This window comes from Chamaea fasciata, unplaced genomic scaffold (genome assembly GCF_029207755.1).
Source record: "Chamaea fasciata isolate MVZ Bird 193981 ecotype frontalis unplaced genomic scaffold, bChaFas1.0.hap1 SCAF_20, whole genome shotgun sequence".
NCBI classification, from domain to species: domain Eukaryota; kingdom Metazoa; phylum Chordata; class Aves; order Passeriformes; family Sylviidae; genus Chamaea; species Chamaea fasciata.
The window spans coordinates 550,008-576,670 of NW_027094105.1; the positions used below are offsets into that span (position 1 = coordinate 550,008).

The window sequence follows — 26,663 nt, forward strand, 5'->3', positions numbered from 1 at the left end:
TCCCATCGATGGGACCCTGCCCTAGCACAGCCCTGACTGTAAGCACAAGAGCTCACCCCTAAATTGTGGGAGCTCTCAAGCAGATAAAGTCCTGGCATTGGTCAGGAGGTGACCCCACTGTCTCCAGAGATTAGAGGGAAAGGCACCTTCTAGGCAGCTGTCCCCAGGTGAGGGATAGGGCCGTGTGTCCCCATCTCCTGTGAGCTCTCCTCCACAGTGGAAGCAGTGGCAGACAAATGTGAAACCACAGCTCTGGAAAACCCAGCAAGCAAAGCCAGAAGTGTTCAGGAGTGGTCAGATGTGCCTGGGGTTCAGCAACTTCCCCTAAACAGGGCTGGGAAAGGTACATCCCATTTTGGAGAGGTTTATTTCATGGCATGATGAAGCAGCGCATGCTGTGGGGGCCAGCAGTTGTAGGCTCTGCATCATTTCTGCTTTGCCTCATCCCCAGTTTCTGCCCTCCCAGAACAAATCCTGAAGAAGCAGGATGCTGACACAAGGATGAGTCTGTGTGGAGCCTGGGGGACTTGGACTGCTCAGTGCCCAGTAGTGGCAGTGTGGGGATGGTTGCCTTTTAGGGTCACTTGTGTCAATTAATGCTCAGGCATTGATATTATGGATCTTATGGGAAAGAAGAATATTAAAAGTGGATTTTTTTTTTCTTTTATTAAAACATTGAGCCAGAGGGTGAGATGTCCCTGGGAGGAAGGAGCCCCTGGCACTGTGTGGCCAGGAGCTTTGGAAGAGGGAAAATGAGTCCTGCACTGCAGCAGGAGCCACCTGGGCAGATGCTTCGCTGGCCCATAAATGTCCCACCTCAGCCAAGAGCTCCTCAGGCCCTCTTAACAATAACAGCAGGGCCTGGCAGTTAAACCAGATTAGAGGAGGAATTTTGCAGATGCTCCTTTGTTCAGGATGGAATGGTGTGAGCCTGGCCATGGATTGGGAGGCACTGGACAGCAGCCCCCTGGAGCTGCAGGACCTGACCTGGGATCTCCATGGCACAGGCAGCCTCCTCTAGATGCTGGCCAGTCCCACCAGTGATGCCAGCTCCTGGTATTGGTGGGCCCACACACGTTACTGCCTCTCCTGTGCACCCTGCACAGAGCCTGGGCACAAGGCTGTCCTGAGACACCTCCCTAGGGAAGGAGGAGGCTGGCAGCTTTGGCACCAGTGGGAGCCCGCCCAGGACCAGCCTGGCCCTGTGCCCACAGGGGGCACAGGTGCCAATGGGCATTGTGGTGCACCTAGAGATTTCCCTGAGCCGAGTAATGCTCAGCCTACCCAGACTTCCATGCCTGCACCCACCAGCTGCCTCCCAGGAGTGCTGGGAGTGCAGGGTCAGGGTGAGCAGGATTCTGGGGATGGGTTGAGGCATGGCACATGTCCCACAGGCTGGGAGTGCTCAGGATGCTCTCTGCCCTCTGCTGCTGTTGGGGATGCAACTCCTGTCTCCCATGAGTTAGTGGGCAGAGGGGCACTGGGGTGTGTGGGCGTGGTGGGGTCAGCACTGCTGGGGTGGTGGTTTTGGTCAGCAGAGCTTTGCCACCATCTTGACATGCGTAGCTTGGAGAGGGGCAGAAATAAAGCAAAGGGTCCATTCTTCAGCCACCCCTGCTTTAATGATCTCATGGAGGCCACGTATTTTCGGGCTGTTGCAAACCACTGGTGCACCTGTGACAGTGCTCTCTCTGGTGGATCCCAAAATGCGAGCTCCTCCCTCCCCACTTCCAGCCTTTCTCTGGAAACTCAAGGCTCAAAATTTGCTGAGGTTCCCCAGGCCCTGTGAGGTTCCCCGTTGCCCTGTGGAGCCCCCGTGCTTCGCCTCAGCTCAGCTCATAGACGCTCTGTGTGTCCCCAGAGGCCACAAGAACATCCTGAAACTGGGAGACGACGCGTTCAAAATGGGATCCTTCCCAAAACACTTTCCCACAGTGGGTGCAGCAGTAGAAGTCGGTGAGCTTGGCTCTGTCCAGCACCCCGGGTGGGATGGCAGCGACCTGCAGGACCACGTCCCCTGCTAACACCGTAGCAGCCCCGCACTGCTCCATTCCCTCTACCTGCTCGCTGTGTGGGGTGCAGCCAGGCTGGGCTGTGTCACAGACTGGCACGGTGAATTCGCAGCTCTGGCTCCCCGGGCAGCCTGTGGAGAGAGGACACAGCAGTTAAACCATCAGTCACTGATGTGATGAGCAGAATCTGTGCTCAGCCACATGAGTGACCTTGTGAGGGTCATCCCTGCAGGGGTTCAGGCTCCGCCCTGTATCCCAGAGAGGAGCATCCCCTGTATTTGGGAGAAGGTGGTTGGTCACCAGCATCCAGCAGCTGCCTGCCCTAAGCGTGGCACCCGTGCAGCACTTGCTCCCCTGCAGCCCCCTGGCACCTCCTGCAGCCTTTGCTGTGTCTCAGGGTCTGTTCCAGTCTGGGTGACAGCATCAGTGCTGCTGCTGTTCTGGGTGCAGTGATTTTCCCTCCCTGTCACAGATCAGGCCAGGCTGCTCTCGAAGCGCGGCTGTGCCCCCACCCCCGGCTGCGTTACGGGACAAACAAACAGCAGGGAAGCCCTTACTGCAGCTTTAATTAAACCACCACCGTGACCAGCTGCTAATGGTAGCCGCGACTCTCCCGACTTGCCCGCGGACACGGGGCTTTGGGCTGTGCGTGACCCCCTCCCCGGTGTGTGACCTCCCCACCTCCAACCACACACCCTGGGCAAGGAGCACAGGGATGCGGGGCCGTGTCCCCTGAGCTGTCCCCGCAGGCCCCGGCCCTGTCCCCTGGGGCGGGGGATCGCTGCAACCTCACACCGAGTGCCCCGACCCGGCAGTTTCGCACCCGGTGAGAGCTCTCCCGCCCGCAGTGGGGGCACAGCAGGTCTCCGGATCAGGGCAGCGGAAGCCGAGGGCTGAGCAGTCTCCCATCCATCAGGGAGCCTGGCAGCCGGGAACAGGCTGCAGTTATCACTGCGGGATGACTCCGCTTTGGCAGGGGGTCTGTCCTGCCCAGGCACCAATTAAGACAACAAAAGGTATCCTGCATCACTCCAGCTGCACTTGTGGGGTGTCCACCCGATCCTTTTCATGATCACAGGGACCCTGTCAGGAGCCAGCGGGGACTAAGAGGGACACCAGCATTCCCAGCTGGCCCTTCCCTGCATCCCAGAGCCGTCAGGAGCTGGGGCATGCTGGGCATTATCGTGGGGGAACACACGGCTGCGGAAAGCCCTGAAACGTCCATCCCATCCTGGCAGTCACCCCCCAGCTGTGCAGCAGGATGCGGGCCTGCCCATTGCATGAGCAGAAAGAGCCACAGCCCAGGGGAGGTATGGAAGGGTCAGCTCACACCAGCTCCTGGTTCAGGGGAGGTCCCCAGACCCCCCCCAAGACCTTCCACGCCTCCCCAGGGAAGATGACCAGCCCAAGCTGGTGGCGCATGGTGACCCCCAGTTCCCAGCATAGAAAAAGCCATGCTCAGGGTCATGGCTGTCACTAGAGATGTTCTCAGGGGTGATTTGCAGGCCAGCCCTTCACCACCACGTTGCCCAGCAGCAGCACTTGTTTGGGGTTTGCTGCCACAACACAAGAGGAAGCAGCCCCAGTCCCCGTCCAAGACACTGGGCATAAGTTGGGCTCACCAGGGCTGTGCCCTGGGCAAGTGCCCCGTGGCCCCACTCATGGATGGGCCTTCCCTGAGCCCCTGCATCTGCTTTGGACACTGCCATCTATACTTAAAGGGAAAACAATGACCTTAATTTCCCATTTTCTCCAATTTCTGGGAAGTGGTGAAACACCCAGGCTGCTCTCGGGAGATTCTTGAGCCACCCAGAGCAGGGATGTGGAGGAGCCCATTTCCCAGGGGTTCCTCCAGGATAAAGCCTGCCCAGCGGGTGGCAGATGCCCATGGCGGGAAGAGGGGCTCTGTCCTCACCCTGCCCGGTGACACTCCTGTGTTGGGTGGCATGGGGTGGTCTCAGCCTGGGCACCCTTTTTCCTCCTATCCTCCCTGCTTCGAGCACCAGACCCTGAAGGGAGGGACATCAATCTTGGAGGGGACGTCTAGATCCAATGCAATGGGAATCACACTGCCAGCACCCAGCACCCATGGCCAACAGCTTTCCCCATCATGGAGCCTAAAATTCCCCTGGCCAGAACATGGCACCAGGACACTGACAGGACACTGACAGTCTGTGTGCCTGCAGGGATACTGAGTAATTCTCTCTCTCCCAACATGCTCCCTCCGCTGGCCTTTGGTAGGCAAAGCCAATGGGAGACCCCTCCTTCCCTGCACGGGGGGATGGGAAACCTCCAGCTCCCCCAAACACCCAAATCCCACCCCCCCGAGCTCGTGGGAAAACGGCAGACAGGGAGGGAAAGTTCATCCCTTAAAAGCCTGAGGAGAGAAAGGCCGTGATGGTCACCCCGTAGTTTTGCCTTTACTTGCACCAGCCCCCTCTTAATTGTGCCTCTTCAAAGGGTTGAAAATGCTACATCACTTCAAAGTGACCATTTCTGAATGGGAGCTTGTAAAACCCCTTCTCCCCCTCCCACCAAATTCTTCCCAGGGCTTTTGAAGATGCCTGTGCTCTCCTCACCGACAGGGTGAAAGGGCCACCAGGCACAGGATGCCAGCCGGGCATGCGGGAAAACTGAGCTGGGAAAGGCTGGATCCCCCAGAAAAAAAGGGGTTTCCTGGGGAGAGGGGGGGAGGGGGCGTGGTTTGCACAAGGGTTTTTTTATCCCCTTTCAGACAGGCAGAGGCCTCCCCAGTGGAGCCACGGCTCCCTTGGGACTGCAGCTCAGCTTGCCTGCATGCTGCACACTCTTAGAGATGGAGCAAAAGGCATGTGTAGGGTGCATGGGACCGCCGGGAGCCCAGCATGTCTTTCCAGCATGCCGGGAGCTTGCCAGATCTGTGGCTTCCAGAGCTCTGCGAGGTTCACACCAAAGGCTGGATTCCCACCGCATCCCCGCAGAGGAGAAAGGAAAGCGATTCCTTACCGAATCGATTCGAAACACTTCTTGGGAACTAATAATCCCATTATAAAACATCTTGAAAATAAAAAACCCTTCGCCTCTCGCTCACCTCTCCCCCTCTTGGCTGGGTCACCCTGGGGATGACAGAGCCTGGGTGAGGGGCTGAGCCCTGCAACCCCCAACCCCCAAGGCTAAGCACCCCCACGTGAGTGCTGCAGAGCTCCACGGGCAGCAACAGTCGTCCCCTGGCACTGTCCCCAACTGAGCAGTGCATAGCACAAGAGCCATCTTCTCCTGGCCTCGCATGCTGCCCGCTCACAGCTCCTGCCCACCCCTGCTCATCTGTGGGAATGAATCCCACGGGAACAGCAAAAACCGCTGCTGTTCCCACCATGAGGTCTCATGGCCAGCAAATGTGCTGTGTCCAGGGCAGAGTGGATGCTGCAGGACCCCCATTCAGATTATTTCTGCATCAGGCTCTTTCCTGAGATGAGCAGGGCCACTCTCAGTGGTGGGATCCCACCTCTGCACGCACTTGCCACCTCTGCAGCAGCCCTGCTTTGTGCTCAAGCCCCTGCTGTATGCCCCAGGGCGGAGTGGCCCCATGCTCCATGAGGTGGGTGCAGCAGGAGCTCCCCAGCCTGGATTGGATCCCCTTCCTTCAGATCCCAGTCACCAGCACCAAGGCAGTGGGGCAGACCCGTGCCAGAGGCCCGTCTCACACCCTGGGCACAGAACAGGCTCTGGGCAGTCCAAGGGACCAAGCAGTCCCTTCACCTGGGGGGACACGGCAGCATCTGGGACACACAGCCACAGGGATCACTCTGGTAGTCCCACAAAAACACTGAACTCTTGCCACAGGGAGGCTGTGGGGGCAAAGTGACTTGTCCCAAGGTAGGGGTGAGACAGGAGCTGCAGCTCCATGTTCCCCACTGCGAGGTCCTGCTCATGGACTTGAGGCTGAGCCCATGGGACAGGACATGGCCTGCCTGCTGTGGGCAAGGGCACACACATTCCCCCACACAGGGGCTCTTAGTGAGAGCCACTGAAAAGCCACTGTGATGGTGACACTGGTGACCTGTAGTCCCTCCAGCCTTTTCTGTCAGCTGCAATAGTGGAGTGCTGGGTCAGCATTACTGGGACAGCACTGGGACTTCCACGGCAGGACAGGGGGGCACTGAAGGGCTTGGGAAGCTGGGTCAGAGCAGGATCGGGGTAAACCTCCTTTGAACCTGTGCCCATTCCCCTTCCCCAGCCCACACAGCCCTGATTTGGCTGGGAACAACCTGTTCCCACTGTGTGAGCCCTGGGCACCCCCAGGGTTTCAGTGTCAGGGTGGTAGCCAACAACTTCCCAGGGAGCCAGCTACTCCTGCCCAAAATCCTGCCCCATGGGCCTCGTTTCTAGCCCAGGTCCCTCTGTGTCACCCCAGCCCAAACCAAGGCCTTGGGGCAAGAAGCTGGGTGCCTGTCCTGGCTGGCTCAGGCAAGCACCTGGAAGCTCCTACTGCCTCTGGAGAGGTTGTGGGTCTGGCAGCCCTGTGCCAGCCCCGAGCCCTGTGCCAGCCCCGAGCCCTGTGCCAGCCCCGAGCCCTGTGCCCATCCTGAGCCCTGTGCCAGCCCCGAGCCCTGTGCCAGCCCCGAGCCCTGTGCCCATCCTGAGCCCTGCACCTGCCACAGCCAGAGCCATCGCAATGGTCTGCGGAGCTCGGCTGCAGCCAGGGCTGGGGGGAAAGCTCACAGCTTTGTCGAGGCTTTGCACAAGGCTGAACACAGACCTGGGAGCATTCTTGGAGTACAAAGGTGCATGGGAAACCTCGGCCACGGTGAGAGATCAGCCTGATAAGAGGAGTTACGAGCCTGAGAAATGTGCTGATTGCAGAGCACTGAAGATGCCTGCTTATCTTTTCCTCCTCGATAAGGCAGATAAGCAAAGGACAAAGGACCCGGGATTGTGCAACCTGGACTGCAGCAGCCTGGCCATGATCTTAAGATGTTCCCAGGGTGGAGGAGGGAGGATGAGCTCAAGCAAGAGGCAGCTGCAGCTGCTCTCATCTTGCCGTGTCGCCGTGAAGAGAACCGTGCCAGCACCCGTATCCAGTGCTGGGCAGCAGCACACCATGGTCCCTGACTCTAAATGGCCCTTGCTCCTTCTCGGGGCACGCTGGGCACAGCTCCCCTGTCAGCAGGCACAGCAGAGCTCTGCAAACCAGCAGACACACAACGTCACCGGGTCCCAGCCCTGCCGTGCTTTTCCATATGATCAAGTGAAATTCCGCTGAAGGGGGAAAGCTGGCAGAGCATGACTCAGCTGAGCCTGGGGGCTGGTCTCACCACTGCAGCCCCCGGTCCCATCCCTGCCCCACCTGGGCACCTGAGGATGCTCCTGCTATTCTGTTGCACCCTGGAGAAGAGAGAGCCTAAATGCATGGGGTTGCTGAAGGAGGCAGGGGGTCTCCTGGATCCAGGGATGTAACCCTTCAGGAACCCATCCCCTTCCATGCATAAGTGTTCAGAGCAGCCTAAGACCATGGGGGTGCCTTGGCCCCACAAACTGAGTCTGGTACGAGGCAGTGAGGATCCATGGGTGCACGAACACTCCGGGGACAGCACAGGGATCTATCTCACACCTTTCCCACATGGCAACAAGACAAGTGTGATGCTCACAGCAAAGACAAATACTGTAGATCAGGGAAGGCTCCAGCCATAGGGCTTTGGGCATGCAGAGGCCTCTTCCTGCCATCCATCAGAGCTCCTGGCTAAGGGGAGCGGGTCCCACCAGCCCATGCCCCCAGCTGCCCCAGTGTGGTGGCTGTAGAGGAGGGACCGTCCTGCTGCTGCCCCAGCCTTGAGCCGCCACCCAGCCTTCCCCACACCGTGGTCTGCAGCTCTTCCTCCTGCCTGCCTTGAGCTGTCTCTGCTGGCTTTTCCCCAGGCTCACGGTGGAGCCAAGGGCTGAGAAGGGAAAGAAACCCCAAGTCACTGCTCAGGCTGGCAGGGGCAAGGTGGGGGCCCGAGCTGCCCGATGCCATCCTGCCACCCAGTGCAGGGACACTCCAGCTGCTCCTCCAGCCACCCCTGGGGCCATCTGGGACTTAATCCTGCACCTGTGTCCAGAGCCCCAGTGCTGGCAGCTGGTCAGGGAGGGTGCCCACCCAGCATGGGAGTGGAGGGTCCACTGTGCCTGGTCAGCACCACAGACCCAAGGGTAGCAGGATCCATTGTTTTCATCTTTTGCAGCACATTTTAGATGGTGAGGGAGCATTTTACAATTAAATTTGCCTCCTCTGTTTGGCAACTCCCAACCTGATGGAATGTGCTACATCCTCACCTTTCCCAGAGACCAGATTTCGTCTGGCAGGGCACCCATCGAGTCCCGTGCCAGCTGGTTTCACTGCACTGACTAAGCAAGAGTTCCCCTAGCGAGACAAGAGCCCATCCCCCTGGGTCACTTGGGAGCCACAATCTGTCACTGCCTCCAGCGAGGACTTGCCTGTGCCCCATGGTGACCCACAGCCCTGCTCCCCTCTCTGCCCCAGTCTGCTTCAGGCACCTGAGCTGCTCAGAGCACCCCACTGGGAAAAAAACATCACAGGGCAAAGCTGTCTGGGCTTGAAACTATTTGCAGCACATCTGTCAAAGCCCTCATGCAGGGAAAAATGTGGCTGTGTCAAGGAATATGTTCCCTAAAACCTGTGAAAGTCCTAGGTCCAAGAAAGAGTGAGCTATTACAGGATGAAGAATTGTCCTTTCATCACTTGGAAGCCCTGCTGTAAAAATCCAGGAGCCAAATGGAGCAGCACTGGCCCATGGCTGTCTGCAGCTGGACCACAAGACTTGGGAGCACCTGGGCCGGATGCAGACTTGTGTTGAGGGGTGGTCCTGAAGGATCTGTCCCCATCACCCTTCTGCCCCAGCACCCATCAGCTCCTCCCTGGAGAGGGGAAGCCCCCGTGGGAGGAGGTTCTCTCCTTGCCTGGAAGCAGGAGCTGGGAAAAAGCATTTTCTTGCCAAGAAGCAGCACCTGGCCATGGTTTGGGGCATGCACAGGGTATGACAGGGACAACATGGCCTGGGCTGGAGTCATGGGACAGGTGACAGCCCTGGTGTGGGGCTGTGGGTGCTGAACACCCCATTCAGTGTGTTGGGTCAAGACAAGGGCAGAGCAGGTCCTGCTACCAACCCCTTCAGCAGGAAAACATAAAGGACATCAGGGAATAGGTGAGATTTTCCTTATAGACCCACTTCTGTGACTGCCCAGCCTGTCCCAATCCAAACACTGTCCCCACAAAGTGATGGCAGGACACTGTCAGCACACCCTTCCTGTTTGTCTTCCTGGAAACCTGACCCAAAGTGGGACATTTTGGGGCAACCTAGTCAAGCTCCCACTAATGCTTGCAGTCCCCACAGCTCCTAGCAAAATCCAAACAGAACTGGAAACCCCAGGATGGGGCCAGAGCCCTGGGTCACAGAGGACCCTGCTGGAAAGTCCCCAGGGACTTGGCTGTGTGCTGGTGCCCTGCTGTGCCCACCTGTCTGGGAATCACAGCTTCTGTTTCATGTCTCCACCAACCCTCTGAGGATGCTGTGCCACCTTTGGTCCCTGCCCCTGCCTGCTTTGGGGCAGAGGATGTCCCCCATTGGAGGATGCTCCCTGACAAGGTCATGAGTGACACTGCCAGCACAGGGGTCTCACCTGCTCCTTCCCCGTGAACTCCCCCAGGTACGTGGGGGACCCAGCAGGAGATGGCACGGCCCGATGGGGACACGGGGTGTTGCAGATGGAGTGTAAAGAGTAGAGCAAGGTGGTCCCTGAAGAGTCTGGGTGGATGAGCCATGGTGCTGGGTGAGACCCTCCCAGCTCCATCAACCTCATCCCGAAGGGGGAGGGGGAAATGGCTCACTCTGAACACAAACCACGGCATTTTTATTTCCCATACTCTGAAACTGGCTGAACTGGCCTGTCTGGTCGCTGGGTACACACGCAGAGAGTGCCCTCACCAGAGAAACCGCTGGGGAGGATGTCCCGGCTCTGGGGAAGCACAGCACTCCCAGGATGCCGGCACCATGGGAAAAACCGCCCCACCACGTTCCTCATCCCCAGAGCCACACGTGCAGCTCCCAGCAAAGCCACAGGCGGCCAGGAGTGCCCGGCAGCCGCCACTTCCCTCTGCACCCTGCCGTCAGCAGACGGGGAAGTGATGCACAAGAGGGCTGGGGCCAGAGCCCGGGCTGGGTTGGAGCAGCAACAGCGGCATATTCCCGTTCCAGTGTGCCTGCAATGGGTGTCGTTTGCCACTAAAATGTGTCTCCCCGTGGGAAGGAGTGTGTGTGGGTCAATGCAGCTCGGGGCACAGCACGGAGGAGCCTTCCCTCCCCCGAGCCTGCTAGAGCCTGGCTGGGCAGGTGGCACTGACTCACCTCCCTGCAGCCTGACCTAATTCAAGAGGCACCGGGCAGATGAGGAAGGCACTGGACAGGTGAGGAAGGCACTGCGAAGCAGCCCCAGCCAGGAGGCATTTCACCACCCAAGCTGAGTTTTTCACGTTCAGGTGATAATGGCCTCAGGCTGTCACTTGAGCTACTGTTGGCATGTCACCAACCCCCCCTGGCTGGGCAATCCCATGCACGACCCTGTGCCTTGCAGGGCAGAGACATAAAACAGACTTGAAAGAGCTCTGTGGGTCTGCACCCCGTGGCAGGTTGATGGCAGGGCACCCCAATCCCCCTCTGAGAAATCCCCAGGCCCAGGGGATGGTCCCGCTCTGCCCAGGGCAGTGAGTCCCAGGGAAGGGCACAGGAGGGGGGATCACACCCAGCTGTGAGCACCCACCCACTCACCTGCACTGTGCTCCCCTGACACTTGTCTGCTGCTCTCCACCAGCTTCTTCATCGTCTCCCGTGAGACCTTCAGGTACTTGTTGCAGTTGCACACCTGAGAGAAGAGACGGGGGGTGGTCAGTGAGATGGCCGTCGTGCTCCTGGGGCACCTCCTGCCTGCCAGGGTACAAACCCATGCTGGGCACCCCTGGCAAAGGTTGGGCAGCCCGCATCTCATGCACCAGGCAAGGCCTCTCCCACTGAGCAGGGACAGGCACCAGCCACAAGTCCAAGAACCCCCTGCAGAGGTGCTCCCTCTTTGTGCGCTCAGCCATGTCTCCAGCCAGGCTGCCAGCACTGCTGCCCACCCTGGCTGCCTGGCCAGAAAACACTAGCAACGAGACTGCCTTAAAGCATCAAGCAGATACCCAAAGTCTGGGCTGTGGCTTCAAGATTTGATCCCTCTTGCCTGACGGAGGCTGGGGAGGATAGCCGTGGACCCCAAGACACTCTGGGTTCTCATCTGGCTCCTCTTGGCTTGGCTCTGCTGCAGCACTGTGAACACTGAGTCACACTTTCTACCCCACCTTTTGTTTGCCAAAATGTACCCAGACAGGTCTCAGTGCCCGCATGTGCCAGGTGCTGGACCCCAAGGGGGTCCCCAAATCCCACTGCTGAGGAGCACCCAGGGATGGTGCCTGGAGCTAAGCACAGGGTGCAGCTGGCAGCCAAACACACTTGCCCAGAGCGAGCAGCACTAAAGCTCCCCGGGAGCATCGCAGTCGGCTCCCTGACACCTTCCCTCTCCTCTCCCCTCCCTCCTGGGCTGGGAGCTGGTTGCTGGGATGTGCCGCAACACCTTTTGTCAGCTGTTTGTTTTTAGGGGCTGTTTTCTGCTGGCAGAGCGTTCCCAGCACGCTGCACCCAAGGCAAGGTGGGAGAGAGGTGAGCAACTTCACCAACCAGAACAAGTCAGTTCCCTGCCAGGGGATTTGCTCCAGAGCCTGTTGAAACCAGAAAGGTTTTTCCAGCTCCCAGTCAAGCCCTGGTGCGGGCTGGCGGCCACTCTGCTGGTTTGGGGCTGGAGCAGTGCTGGGTTCATGGCATGGGGCAGCGATGGATGGCCCTGTTTCCACACAGCTGCCTTCAGGAGGAACGGGGCAGGGTGATTTGTTTGGAAACAAGCTTTGCCACCATGTCCTGGCTCTGCCTTGCAGCAGGAGGTGATTCCCGTTGGCAGCCTCCACAAAACCAGCACACGCTCCCCATCCTTTGGCCAGAAAGGACACCTGGGCTCAGTTCCCTGAGGCCCCACTGCTCCAGCTCTGCAGAGCAGCAGCATGGACAGACAGACAGAGATGGACAAGGGCTGATCTTGGAAGCACCCAAATGGCATGGAAGACACTGCATCACTTTTTTAAAAGGGAATTTTGCAGCAATCTTCTGACTTGTGTAGCAACATCAGGGAACAACCCCTCGAGCAATTTGGGACAGACCCCTGTGCTGCTCCTTGCTCATGCTGGGGACAAGATGAGAGCACTGATACCACGGGGAGCTGAGCATGCCCTCTGCCCTGAGCAGGCCAAAGCTCTCCTCGGTCTCACTCTCAAAGCCAGGGACCTGAGAAATGCATCTGGGTGAAAGCCCAGGGAAGCAGAATGATGCTGTGATTTGTGGGAACCTGAATTTCTGCAGATCCTGACCAGATGTTGGATGGTCCCTTTGAGGCCTGAGGACATCCCAGCTTGCACAGGCTGGACTAGAGCCAAGATGCCACTCCCTGACAGGCACCTACACCCTCACGGGGATCTGTGGGATTGCAGCAGGCAGGCAGAGGGGACAGGCAATTGCTGGGGACATGTGCTGGTCCCACTCCCTATGATGGTGACAATGGGCTGCATGCTGGAGAGAGACATTTAGCCTGGAGCAGTGGGGGATGGCATGTCTTGGGCATGGTGGCAGCACTGGAGGGTCAGAGGTTTCCAGAAAACTCCCAAGCCATCTGTCCATTGAACTGCCAGCCAGGAGGGTGCAGTAGGGCCCAAGGGCACCCTCCCCCCTTGCCCTCCAGGCTGGCATGGACATGCAGGGCCTCCTCTGCCCTCTGTCACACACCAAACCCCCAGGATGCCCAGCCCTGGCAGCTTGGAGCCCACCAGGTTCTTGAGCAGCAGTGCCAGCACGCTGGGCATAGGCTTCTTGTCCTGCTTGGGTGCACAGAGTGACCTTGCACACATTTCTCTGCTTCTCTAAAATTCATGACTATTGTGAACTAGGGGCAGTTCACTCCCTGGGCCAGGGATGCCCAGCAGCACAGGGGTATTCTGGCATTCCCCACTGCCCAGGGCTGCTGGACGCTGCCAAGAGACTCTATGCCCCATGCCACCTCCCCAGCCTCTGGGCCTTCACCACCTTCAGCTTTCCAAAAAACAGAGTACGAGCTTAGGAGCCAGATAAGCCACTTAAGCAGCAGCGCCAATTAGCTGTAATAAAAATTTCAATTATTTTTTTTAGCACTTTGCCAAAATGAGCCAAAAGAGATGAAGAGAGTGGGGAAGGTTGCCGCCTCCACAGGCTGGGCTGCATGGCTGCTTTGCAGGAACCAGTGGTGGCCTCAGGCTTGATACTTGGCTCCTGGGGATGTGGAGCAGTTTTTTGCGTGGATCGTTTGTATACAGGGTAGGGAAGTGGGGAGCTTCTCTGCTGGAGAAGTGGTGGTTGTTCTTTCTCAGGAAAGTTTAGTTCCTACAGATCCATCATGGTAGGATTAGTTGTGGCCCCAAAAATCTTCACGAGGTGAACCAGCAGGAGATGGTGGTACCTTGGAACACTGCCTGAGTGCTGTGAGCAGCAGCCATGACCTGACAGAGAAGGGTTTGGCATCTCTGAACATCTCGGGGTCCCCCCAGCCCCTGTGCCAGGCTCAGGGTGGGGGATGACAGCTTCTGCCCACACCCCAGTCCTGCCGGGGGGATGATATGCTGAGTGGGCTGAATGCAGGGGCACTGCTCACGCTAACCTGCCTGGTCTCAGGGATGAGGAAAGGGCAGAGTCCAGCTCGGGAAGAGGGGACTGGGGGGGTTGCAGCCCCCACAGGCTTCTGAGTGCCACCCAGTCCGCTGACACTGGCGTCCCTGTGGCACAGCAGGGTGCCCGATGCCCCGAGGCAGTGGGGTGCAGGGCAGGAGCGGGCACACCTCGGAGGAGGAGCAGCCCTGCCTTTCTCACGCTGGGGCAGTCCGTGCCAGCACACGCTTAGTCACTGGTAAATCCCAGCCGAGATCTGCTCTGCCCTCTGTGAAATGGATCTTGGCTGCACCCCCGCTGAAGCAATCCCGGCGCTCGGGAGCCATGGCGGGCGCGCTTTCCCACGGCAGCCCGGCCCCCGGCTCGCCGTGTGAATCAGCCCGGCCCGGGCAGCGCCGGGTGCCCCTGCTCAGCGCACGTGAGCGCAGCGGGCCGCCGTGTCCCTGCTCCCATCCGCTCGGCTGCAGGGGCCACGGAGCTGCTGTGCAATTGAGGCTCCCTGGGCTGGGGGACGCGACTGTGACACCTCCCCTGCGTCTCCAGGCTCTGCTGCCACATCCATGGCAAGGATGAGGAGCAGGTGCAGCTTATCTCAGATGAAGCCGTGGTCCCCGCTGCAGTCCCTCACTGTAGTCCCCTCTCCCTGTGCCTGACTCCGCATCCTGGCCGAGGTGTTGCACCTCGTGTGGAGCACCGTCACCCCCACACCCGTGTGCTCCTCCCCAGAACCTCAGACCAGGGTCCGTAGTGACACTGCAGCCCAGCCAGCTCTGTGCTGCCACCACCAAAATGTGTGTGTGTGATATGGGGATTAGAAGGGGTGATGTCATTGGACTGAGACTGTGCTGCTGTCACTGATGTGGATCTGCGGACCCTGAGCCCAGCAAGGTGCTTGTCCTCGGCCCCAGCAGCTTGGACCCCCCCTGAACGGAGGCTCTCCCTGCCTGTGCCACTGAGGAGGACGAAGCAGGTGAAACGTCCTTTTGCAATGCTGGCAGCCCAGCTGGCGCCTTGTTTTTGTTTAGGATGATCCCTGCCTCTCCCAGCCCTCGCGGCTGGGGATTTCAGCAGCAGTGACGCATGAACATCCCAGGACTCGAGGGACTGGATGCTTGAGCCTGGAGCTCCAGGGCCACCTCAGCATCCCATACTCTTTCTATACCTCCACCCATGGAGCTGAGAAGCTGAAAGAAAACTCAAGTTCAGCAGATAACAGGAGATAACCTTTGGCGATTCCAAAAGGGCTGCAGAAGTCAGTGTAAGCTTGGCTAAGGCTGACAGCACGAGCTCAGATGGACAAAGGCTTGTACCCAAAACATATGGAAGATGAGCAGTTCAGACAGCACTGAAGTTAGTTTTACTCCTTCCTTTGATATCTCTAAAAGCTGCATCTCCAAAGTGCTTTGAGTCACATTGGTGATGCTGACTGCCCAGAGAAGCCACCCCGGAACGGCCTCTGGGCCTTAGGGCTCCTTCCACCTGCTCAGCTGAAGAATGCCACAGGCCAGCAGCACTGAGTGATCTCCTTGGCAGGGGTTTCACCGGTGAGAACAGCTCTCTGCCTGGAGAGCTCCTGGCTTGGGAAATCCTCAGTGTATCAAACCCACTGTAAAGGACAACAGTGCCCGGCATGAACTCTTTGGGGCAATTCAGGGCAGCTCACGTCAGGACAATTCCTTGGGCGTCTTCTGTTCGCCATATCACAGGACTACTCAACAGCCACTTGCAGTGATATCTCTTTTCCTACTCACCGCCTACCCTCTCCTCTTTCTCCCTCTCTCCAAGATGGATATCACCTGGTGAAAGGGCCACTCCTCTGGATGGATGTTGCAACTCTCACTTTGGTTGTGAAAGCACAGCTCTTGAGCATCCAGGAGTTTCTTTCAGGGACTTATTGAAACTTAGCACAGGCTGCCCTCTATTGCCTCCAAGGCCAGGAGTTATGGATCTGCCTCTGACACCTCCTGCCTACAACCCAAAGCAGAGTGCCCAGGAAGGTGGGAGATGGTGGGAAGGGCAGTGAAAGAAAACCAGGTAACAACCCAGCAGACGTGAAGCAGAGGTCAGGAGCTGACCATGCTCATTTGCCCACGTGTCTATTTTCTCACATTTTTCCCAAATGACTTCAGCTGCCCTTGCTGCACCCACAGCTTTGACCTTCAGACACTCTCCTCTTCCTCCAGCAATGTTCTGCCCTGTGGCACCTTCAAGGTCCTTGCATGGAGTAGAAAACTCAGCAATTCAGCTCACTGGAGATTTCCACACCCTGTGGGTGCAGAGGCCACCTCTGGGTGCAGTGCTGGGGACAGCCATCTCTCCAAGGGGATTTTCAGGGAGCAACTGGCTGGGCTATTTCCCTTCCTCTTTATGCCAAGAGCTTTCCTCACTGATCTCCTGATCACCAGTGCCTGGGAATCATAAAGGTGCATGTTGCTGCTCCTGCTCTGTTGCAATGCTCTGTCTTTGGGTACCAGCAAGACCCCCAGCAACAGAGGAGATGCCAGGTGTGTCAGCCTGGTCCTTCTCGAGAACAAAGGCTCTCTGTGCATGCAACAGTCCTGAGTGCCACAGAACCTGCCTGCCAGGGCTGGGAGTTGGGCTGTGATTCTCCCACATGGAAATGCAGCCTGGGCATCCTCTGCCAAACCTGCCTGCACATCCAGCAGCAGGGATTTTATGGCCATCTGAACTCAGTAACATGCTGCCAAGGGAAACATAGGGCTGCCAGTGGGATCCTGGCATCAGGGGCCGTTTGGTTCACAAAGAGGGAAGGGCTCTGTTTATTGAATCATTAACATCACTTCCCTCACTGCCAGCCAGGTACTCTGAGAGGTCTCTTAGGCAAGTGCTGACCTAGCCCAACCCTGCTAAGCTGGTAAGATGACATGGATCCCATGCCAGCCTGGTACTGTGTTCCCACTGCTTTCTCTGCTCCCGCTTTGCTATTAGTCATCCATTTCTGGAAGGTTTTTCATGCATAATAAACTGTTTCAACACTTGCATAAGCCAATTCCTCTCATCAGGAGTGACCTGCTGAATTTCTCAACACTTTCCCTAGGCAGTCCTTCCAACTGCCATGAAATATGGAGTTAAAACATGAAGTTTTCTGTCTCCCTCGAGGCAAAAGGTGTGGGAAATCGAACAGATAAGAATGTCTTTAATTAGTATCATTTGCATAAGCTCTGGGAAAGGTTCACCTGACAGCTACAAGGGCCTTGCTTGTCTGGGAGCATCAGCCACAGCGGAAACAGGCAGATTAGCGGAGCTCCTCTGACTGTGAGCTTGTGAGAGTCAGGGTGACAGAGCCCTGGAGGCTCCATAGGTACTCTAGCTCCTGCTGGCTCCTCCTTGGGGCATCCCAGCTCGCACTACCTCCTTGTCTGTGCACCCCAGCTGCTGCTAGCTCCTTTTCAGGACTCCCCAGTTCCCACTGGCTTGTTAGAGCACCCTCTTCTCCCTTTCCACCTCCCAATTTGCAGCTGCTCTGAGCAAAGAGGAGACTCGTGGGCTGTGGTGAAGGGCAGGGATAGGAAGAGAGGAGAGGCAGGCACATCCCCGGATAAGGTGTGGAGGCTGTGGAGCGGGCTCGGCATGCAGCAGGGATGGGAGCAGGCCGCGTGGCCTCTGCTTTTCTCTCCCCCCCTGCACTTGTGCTCCCTCGAGCGCAGACGCTGCCAGTCCCCAACCACAAACCCCATCCCGCTGCCGTCACTGCTGGGCTTGACAAAGAAAGCTCTTTTCAGTACCTCAAGGCCTTTGCAGTGATGAGAATCTCACCCCACACTACACCTAAACCCACATGCAAAGATGAATTTCCCAGAGGAAAAAAATGACACTCAACCTGCCTCCCACCGCACACGTCCCCCCTCGGATGCCTCTCAGCCACCTCAAGTCTCACTTGCTCATCTTCCCTCCCAGCTGGGCTGAGTGCCCCAAAAAGCTGAAGCTGCCACAGCACCCTTGACCCAACCTTCACTGTAGCCCCAAGCCCTGTTTATACAGCACCCAGCACAGGGGTGCTGCTCCAGGACAGGCTCATAGCAAGTTTAATAACAAAGCAAACCAGTAATAACTGCCTCCTAACGAGGTTATGCAGTGTCCCTGAAGACTTGGCTTTAAGGTGAGCTCTGTGCCAGGAGCTGCCAGGGCCAGGGTGTGAGCTGCCCCCTCCCAGTCTCCTGACTGTGGTGCCTCTGTTACTCCTGCCCTACACCAGCACCTTCCTGGCTTGTAAATGTGCTTTATTTCTAACCCTGATGTGAGGGTTCGCCCCTCCTGGGGGTGCAAACCTGTGTCATGCAGCTCCAGGACACCCACCTCCTGCTCCAATCTGCTCCAGAGCCTGTGTCACAGCAGGAGAAGGGTTAATTTGCCCAGCTCCCTGCAATGCAGCTTATTGCTGCTCCAATTTATCAAGCTATCGAGTTTTATCCAGCTGGAGGTGAGAGCTCAGCTCTTGGTCAAAGGATACCAGAGGCTGATGAACCTCAGGGCTGGAAAAAATCCCAAATCAAGCTCTGGAATTGCCCAGCACTGGAAACAGGGCGAGGGTCCACATCCTGCCAGCTCATATTCCAAAACTAAAATGCAGGTGGAAATCTGGCTACCAAGCAACCTCAGAGCTTCAGGAGCATCATGTTTTGGCATCAGAAATTGAAGAGGTCATGGAAATGCATTTTCTACCCTTGAGAGTCAGAGTCCTGGAAACTGCAAAGGGACAAAACTTTTCTCTGTCTAGAGGATTCTCGTGCTCAGGTCATTGACAGTCAGGCACCGGCAATGCTCTTCTTCCCCCGAGGGCCCACTGGCTGTGCTGTGAGCTGGGTTCTTCCCTGAGACAGGCCCCAGGAATCCCCAGGGCAGCCCATGAAGCCTCTTCCTTGCTGCACCTTCCCCTGGACATGCAGCCAAACTGGGGGGCTCTGTTCTCCGCTTCCAGGGCTGGACAAGCTTTAAGAAATTATCTTTATTGTCTATTAAGCAACAGCCACCCTTATTCCGGCTCCTTCTGGCTTTCCCTGGCAGCTGTCCTCCCTCTGATCGAGGTCCTGGGACCAGCTGTGTAATGTATGTCAGGAGCTTGTTCCGCTGCCCTGTGCTGAGCCCTCAGAGCTGTGCCTGGCTGGAAGCTGTACCCTCAGCTCTCTGCTTTTCCTCAGAGCAGTTTTCAGCCCTGTACAAGCGGCCAGGGTCACCCTGGGCCAGGTGTCTGCCCAGCTCTGCTCCTCCATGGCCATCTGGTTCCCAAGCATCCTGCTGCCCCCTCCTCTGCCTTCCCTGGGGAGACCTGGGACTGCCCCGGGCTGGTTCCCCAGGCCAGCACTGCAGCTGAGTGAGGTGAGGGTATGCAGGCAGAGGTAGAACCGAGGAAGTTGGGCTCATGTTTCAGCTTCTATTTTTATCTGGGAACCCAAGTCTGCTGTGCAGAGGCCCCCGGGGGACACACTGCCTTCCCCAGCTGGAGCCAGATACCATCGGAGCACTACCTGCCCTTCCCTGTCACCGTGCCAGACCTCTGGGTAGAGGACAGCATCACCTGAGGCACTGAGACATTCTCCTGGCTCCTGGTGTGCTGTGGCAGGAGGGAAGGAGCTGGGGAGCAGCTCTGCAGACCAGGTCCCCTTGCCTCCAGCTGCTCTGAGGCCAGAACACTTCATCACAGGTAACCCTTGGAGCTGCAGAGCAGCCCTGCCACACTCACCAGGCCACCACCCAGGTCAGCAGCCAAGTGATGGTGTCCCCTCTCAAGCTGGACTTTAGTTCTGTGCCAGGGGAGTGGGATGCTTAGGGCCTGGGGTCATACCTGCAGCTCCCAACCCACCAGGTGCTCTGCGGGAGCCCGTGCTGAGGCCCCATCCCTTTCCATTTGTTAAAGCGAATAAACCTGATTCCGGCGGCCAGAGCCGCAGGAAAATGGGAACTTGAGCTGCTCCAGCCCGAGCGGCTCGTGTGGAGCTGCAGGTTGGAGAGGGCAGAAGCTGCACTTAGGGACTGGAGAGCTGGCTCCCGGCGTGGGAACACGGTGGAGGAGCCCAGCCCCTGGTCCTGGGCAATGTCAGCGAGCAAGGGCGCACAGCTGGGAGGAGGTGAGCCCCCATCCCGATGGGCAACGCCTGCTGCTTTAATTAGGGGGGGTGAGTAGGAGCTGCCGCAGAAAACGGGAATATTGAAAAAAAAAAAAAAAAAAAAAAGCGTGAGAAAGGAAACCCGAGCAAGGCCTGGAGCAATCTACCCAATCCAGCGGAAACAATGGCCCAGGAAGAAAAACCAGTTTCTACACATAAGCTAGAATAGGCTGGGAACGCTGGAGGAGGGGCGGGAGGCTCCCAGCGCAAAACAAGCCGGGCATCATGCGGCTGCGCTGCCCGGGGCACGGTTCCCCTTCCCGGCGTGGGGGACCCTCATCGTGCTGGGCTGGGCTGGCACCCACTCCGGGGATGGACAGCCAGGAACAGCAGCTCAGGCTGCTGGGGCTCAGCACCCAGGCGGGGCTGGGCTGCATTTAGCGCTGCAGCTGGGCTAAACTCCCCAGTTTAACTCAGCTGAGCTCAGCATCCAGGCTGGGATCAGCCACTGGTCTGAGATTAGACCTGAAAATGGGATTAGAACCGTTTTGCCCGGGATTAACCCACATTTTGAGATTAGCCCCTAGGCTGGGCTCACTTCCAGGCAGGGTTTACTCCAGGATGGGCTCGTCTCCAAACTAAACTCATCCCCGGGATGGGCTGATCCTCAAACTGAGCTCAGCCTCAGGATAGGATGATCCCCAGGGTGAGCTCAATCCCGACAGGACTCATTCCCAGGCTGAGCTCACCCCAAAGGGCTGCAAAATGCACGGAGCTGCTGGCCGGGCTCCCCATGGCTGGTGGGACATGGTTCCTGGACAGGCGCCCTTCAGGGAGGTGGCACTGCTGCCAGTTTGGCCACCTCCTCACCTCCCCAGATCCCACTGTGTGAATGCCCATTGTCCCTCTGGTCAGCACACCCTGGCAGGCACACCCTTGGCTGCTGGATGGGGAAAGCCCAGGTGGGCAAGCCAGTTCCAGCAGGGTTCAGAGGCTGGTCCCTGCCCTGGCCATGGGCACCAGTGCTGAATCCAGCCCCTTGGCTGTGTGGCAACAGTTGGGGCGTGCCAGGGGGTTGTGCTCCCCACAGCTGTCATAGTTTCATTTTGAAGCAGAATCTTAAACTCCTAAAATCGAAACCACTGTCATGATCCTCACCATGAACAGTCTGGCTGTGCCACTGGCACTGGAGGAGGTGTCTGGCTCCCCAGCCCAGCGCTCGTTGCTGAGGCTGAGGACAGATGGTGTCCCCAGAACACGGGCCACTGGTTTATCCTGGTCTGGCACCAAGTCTCGCTTTGGGAATGGGCCTTGTGAGCATGGGCCTACTCCAAAAACTGTCACCTCCTGGGCACAAAGAGTGTAGGGAGGGAGCCAGAGAGAAAAGGCAGATCCCACCCTGACAGGGTCCAAAAAGGCTGCAGTACCCTATGCTTGGCCAAGGAGGACTCTGGGAACAAGCTGGGACTTGGGAGGCGTCATGGAGTGTGCCACACTGATGGGGACACTCCTGAGCCAAGGACTCCTGGGACCCTGGGGTCCTGGGCACTGGGAAGGGGGTTGCTCCCAGGCAGCTCATGGGCAGGTGAGGAGGAGGAGCCCTGTGCTGTGGTGGGTTTCTTTGCCCAGCATCTCACTGCAGCTGTGCCAGCATCCTTCTCTCTAGACAAGCCCTCGTGGGATGGGACTTACATGCTGGTCACCTCTGGGATGAAAGCTGGCTGGGTGTGGCTGTGGGACGTGCCATGAGTGAAGGTCCATGGGCCATGTACTGCCCAACATTTACTGAGGAACCTTTGGTAGGGCAAGGATGGACAAAGGGTGGATTTGGGTGAGTACCAGGCTGCTGCCATGCACTTTTGGAAGGCTGTCCCTGTCCGAGGCAAGGGCTCAAGAGCTGAGGGTGCAGCTCTTCTCACAGTTAGCAGAGCATGATGCTGCACAGCTGGGGTCAGGCAGCATTCTCACCACAGAGGGGCTCACAGGGACCACCACCTCCTTTGAGATCAACCATCTGCATCTCATCCTGAGGGAAAACACCAGCTCTTCACACACAGCTTCTCCAAAAGGCTCCCCAAAGCAGTCTCAGAGAGAAGCCACACTGGCTGCTAGCTGGGACCAGTGAGAGGAAAACCCTGGGAGCAGGGGAAGAGCTGCTGCTGCCAGAGTAAGAACAAACCCCAGGAAACCTTGGGTACACATTCCCCACACTCCCAGCCTGACACCTCCCAGATGTGTTAACGTGACCCCAGCGTGTTGGTGACACGACGGGTCACCATGGTGTGATGGGAAGCCCAACCCTCCACGCCTCCTCACCACAGCAGCAGGGGGTGCAAGGAGTGATCTACAGCATCACAGGCTTGTGTCACACATGAGTAAAAGGTAAAAAGGTAATGTACAAATGTGGCATTTTTTTAGGCCCAAGGGAGTTGCTGTCTATTGTTTCAGTGGCCAAGTGGAGGAGGCAAAGCTGGGGCAGATGACAGGAGTGATCTGACCCTGCCACACCTGGGTTTGCCCTTTCCCTGACGGACAGGACGTGGGCAGGTGAGTAGTGGCAGAACTGTAATTTCATCCTGCAGAAAAAAATACCTGTAAGTGGAAAATGCTGATGGGCAATTTGTGGGGGTGAAGTTGGGGAAGAAAAGTGTATGCTTCATTCCTCACATTCCTCTCCAGCTTCCTTGGGATGGAGGCTGTGCTCCCCAGGGCCCTCCCAGTGCTCAGGGGGTGATGGAGAGGGCTGAGGATCCTGTCCTGCCACCTTGCTGCCTTCACCAGCTGGGCAGGGCTGAGCATTTTCCCCTCCATTCCCATTGCACAGGAATGGGGCTGAGGTCTGAGTCCTGCCGGCTTCTGTGAAATGAGATCTGTGATCAGTGTGGGCTGCACCTTCAGAAACACCTGGGTGAGGGACTCTCACAGGCACTGCTGTGTCTCCAGGTCCCATCCTGCTGAACCCTGGCATCCTGCCATGTGCACGGCCAGCACATTGCCTGCCTGCAGTCACACCAGATCAGGGCATCTCAGGCTCATCCCAGCGTCTGAACACAGAGGGATGTCCTCTCCTGCAGACACCTCCCTGTGTCCCCTCCCCTGCAGCACCACCCTGAAGCACCGGGGAAGAGCCGCGCTCCCATCCCCGGCTCCCTCCCGGGTACTGCGAGGGCACCGTGCCAGCAGCCGATGGGAAAGTTCAGGGTCGGGGCGAGCGCGGGGAGAGACTCATAAAGGGCTCTTTGTGCAGCGGGTCTCCCCCGGCTCCACGTACGGAGCCTGAGGCCCCACAGCAAAATGCAGCCCAGAAATATGACAAGACATCTTTTTCCCAGGCTGCTGTTAAGCTCTAATTAAACATTTCAGCACACTCGAGCAAGAGAACGTCTGCTTCTCTGGCCTGGGCCATCCTATCTGGAAATCATCTCCTCTGGTGTGAGTGGGCTGGTGCAGGTTGACCCAGAAAGATGCTCCTTGGGTGTGGGGATGTGAACGCACACACCAGAGGGGACAACCTGCTCCTCTCCAACCCCTCCATGCCAGCCAGCATGGGTCCACTTCTGCCTCCCACTCTGGAGGAGGCATCCAGGCTGGAACAGCTGGAGAAGGGGACATGAGGACAGGTCCATCATGGCAATGCCACCCCTGGCACTTGTGCACTCCCCACCTGAGCAGCAGCCCAGGGTGCACAGCCTGCAGGGGCAGGAGGCAGCAGCTCCTTCAAGAGATGCTGACAGAAAATCTAGTGAGGCTAGAATTGTTATCCTGCTATTTAAAAGACTGAAAGAAAAAGAAAATAGCATGAAAGAGCTGAGCAGTGAAGCCAGTTGGTTCCAGGAGTGAGGAGCCCTGTAAGGCAACAGTCTGGGGCACAGCAGCTTGGAGACCCCCCTAAAATCACCTGGATGGCCAGGACGGGTCTCATGAGAGTGAGCTGGCACAGCTCTCCACATTACTAAACACTGACTTTGGCCATGAATTGCAGCAATTCCTCACCACCTTGTTTCCAGCAGGCACAGAGCAGATGCCAAGATATCCCACCCCTGATGCTCTGGTGTCTGACCCAGCCTCACGGAGGGGCCACGGTGGCACTGAACTCCTGCTCCGCAGCATCCCTCGTCCCACCTGAGCACAGCCCAGTGGGAGCAGCACAGCAAGGACAGGCAGTGCTGGAGAGCTGCTTGTTTTCCATGGGCAGCCTCAGCATCAGACCCAGGTCACCCAGGAAAGGATTACTCAAAAAATGTGCCATTTCTGAGATCAGGAAGTGGTGAGAAGGTGTCTGCCCTGAGACTCGGAGCAGTGTGACAGACCAAGCAATGACACATGTAATTTGGCATCCCATGGGGTGGAATTTGGCAAAACTGGTCTCTCCTGCTCTGAGGACATTCCAGCTCCTGCACGGGCAGTCTGAATTGAACTCCCTCGATACATACAGCAACCATGGGTTTAATCCAGCTCTGCCCCCTCAGTTAGACAAGCAGCAGCAGCTCCTGGGGGAGCTTCAACCTTCATTCATTGAGGCCCCAGGGCTGAGGTTCCTGTCACTGCGCTGGCAATCACACCTGGGAACCCTCACCCTGGTGTTGTACCTGCCCTTGCTGGACGCTCACCCCTAAGAAAATAGCAACACCGACCTATATCTGGTCCCCCCGATGGCATGTGACTGTGGATGACAACCCTGGAGGGGGTCACAGCCACATGCAGGATTGTCCCCAGGTGTCACATGCTCACAGGGTTGATCCTCCTCCTTTACTGCAGTGGGATGGGGAGAGAGGCTGGATTTAGAAAGAAATGTTGACTTTTCTAGGAAAAGCAAGGCACATAGCAGGGTCTTTACATCGTCCCTGTGCAGCACCTGGGCTGTGGCTGCACTGTCCAGGCTTCGTGGGATGTATCTGCCCCTGAATCCTGATCCACTGAGGGTGTCCCAGTGGCACCGTGAGCCCCAGTCCTAGCACAGACATGGCTGCCTGGCGGCAAGGGAGGGGACAGCCATGGGGACACCGACTGAGGACACTCATCCCCCGGGCAGCGCACACACCGAGGCGGCTCATCCCTATGGCCCCCCAGAGACCCCATCCCCACCGGGAACCACAACCCACACCCTCCCTGTCCACCCACACCTGGGGAGACTGTGACACCATGAGCCAGTGACAGGGAGCCAGATCCTGGACTACTGTCTGACAGTTTTCCAGGCTCTTCTACAGGCTGCAAGAATATAAGTGCCAGTGGGGTGGGATCGGGGTGCTAGGGAAGCAGGGACAAAGGCGTTGCATCACCCTCCTCCTCCTCCCTGAGCTTGACAAGATGGGGGGACTCTGGGAAGGGAAAAGGTTCCCAAGGCGAAGGTGTTAAATACCCTTCTCCCGTGCTGCTGTCACCTCGCGGTCACGGGGGTGTGAGAATCAGACTCTATTATCCCCTCCCTAGGAACTAACATACTGTACTAACCTTTTCACATGAAATCTATGCTCTGTTTGCCAACAAAAGCCGACGCTTGGTTCCCAGGAATGGGGAAAACTCAACCCCATGGCAATGAGTGGGGGCTCCGGGGCCAGCCCACCCTGCTCGCCCCCAGACCCTCCAGCCCGGCGGGTGCGAGGGGTGGCAGGGGCTCTGTGGGTGGGGGTCAGCCGGGTGCAGGCTGCTGGGCCAGAGCAGGAGGACCCTCCCCAGGGTGAGGGATCCTTCTTCCCAGCCCAGGGGTGCCTGGGGTCCCCCTGGCCTGTCCCTCCTCAATAGAGGGGTGGATGGGGCTGAAGGTGGGGGTGCAAGGGGGACTCCCTGCCCTGGGGTTTGCAGTGCAGGGAGCCCTTCCCCACCAGGACACACTGCCCCAGCTGTTTCCTGTCCCCTGGCCGGCAGACCCTCATCAGCTCTCCCAGGCTTCCCCTGAGCAGTTTGCAGAGCTCAAGCTGGTTCTTCTTCCACCACTGACCAAAGCAGGTCAGGCTTTGCAATGTCTGAAACTCCCACTCGCTTTCAGGCTACCCTGAAAGGTGGGAAACAAAACTGAGAAAGCATCACTGGGCCATGAAAAAAACCCATCTGCACAACAGCTGAGCCCCAGTTCAGCATTCAGTGGCCAGATGAGCACTGAGCACAGCAGCTCTGGCCTCCCTGGGAACATGACAGCAGCAGGGATGGGACAGGCATCACCTGGAACTGGGACTCCCTGCCCCAGACGTTGGCAGACATCTTCTGAGAAGATGAACAGTTGGGGTAACAGCCTCCTCACTCAAGTTTTTAATTAAACAAGATCTGTCTAGGGCATCGCAGCTGCTCAGTGCTGACATGAAGGAAGGGTCAGAGGAGAGGTCTTGAAATGAAAAGGGTTTTTCTGGTTTTTTTTCACATTAACAATAGCTGCTCTGCCTCATTTATGGCTGGATACTCTTGACAACTTGGGGCAGTAGGCTTGAGAGGTGCCCAAGGCCACAGCAGATGCTGATTGCCTGAGGAACCCCACACCTGGGGACACATCCCTGCAAAATCCTACAAATTCCAGACTCTCGTGTTGCCTTGGAACCTCAATTAGGTCCACAGTTCTGATGAGGGAAGCAGGAGGAAGGAAGGATGAGTCCTTTCCCCTCTTCTCTATTGTTTCCCTCCCTGCCTACCTCCACCTCCAGTCAGCTCTGGAGGCAGCTTCCTCCCTGACCCCACAACCTTCCTGCCCCGAAGGGACTTTTCCAAGTCCCCCAGTGAGCTGCTGGCGCACTGCAGCAATGGGGTGACCCTCTGCTCCCTCAGCTCCATCAGCGGGTCCTGCTGGGGAC

The 26,663-nt window shown here is 57.7% G+C and overlaps 1 protein-coding gene across 4 annotated transcripts in view; it reads right to left on the reverse strand.

Annotated features, from left to right (window-relative positions):
* The window catches only part of EXD3 (exonuclease 3'-5' domain containing 3), a 260,922-nt gene that overhangs the window by 3,335 nt on the left and 230,924 nt on the right, over positions 1 to 26,663 (reverse strand). For 3 of the 4 annotated variants that reach the window (XM_066201028.1, XM_066201025.1, XM_066201026.1), the window contains 2 exons: positions 10,814 to 10,907; positions 2,061 to 2,143 (listed from right to left, as the gene is read on the reverse strand). In XM_066201028.1, coding sequence (XP_066057125.1) covers positions 2,061 to 2,143; positions 10,814 to 10,907 — 177 coding nt within the window. Of the gene's footprint in view, positions 1 to 668; positions 2,144 to 10,813; positions 10,908 to 26,663 lie in introns of those variants that run through there. The other variant, XM_066201027.1, reaches the window with a different exon arrangement.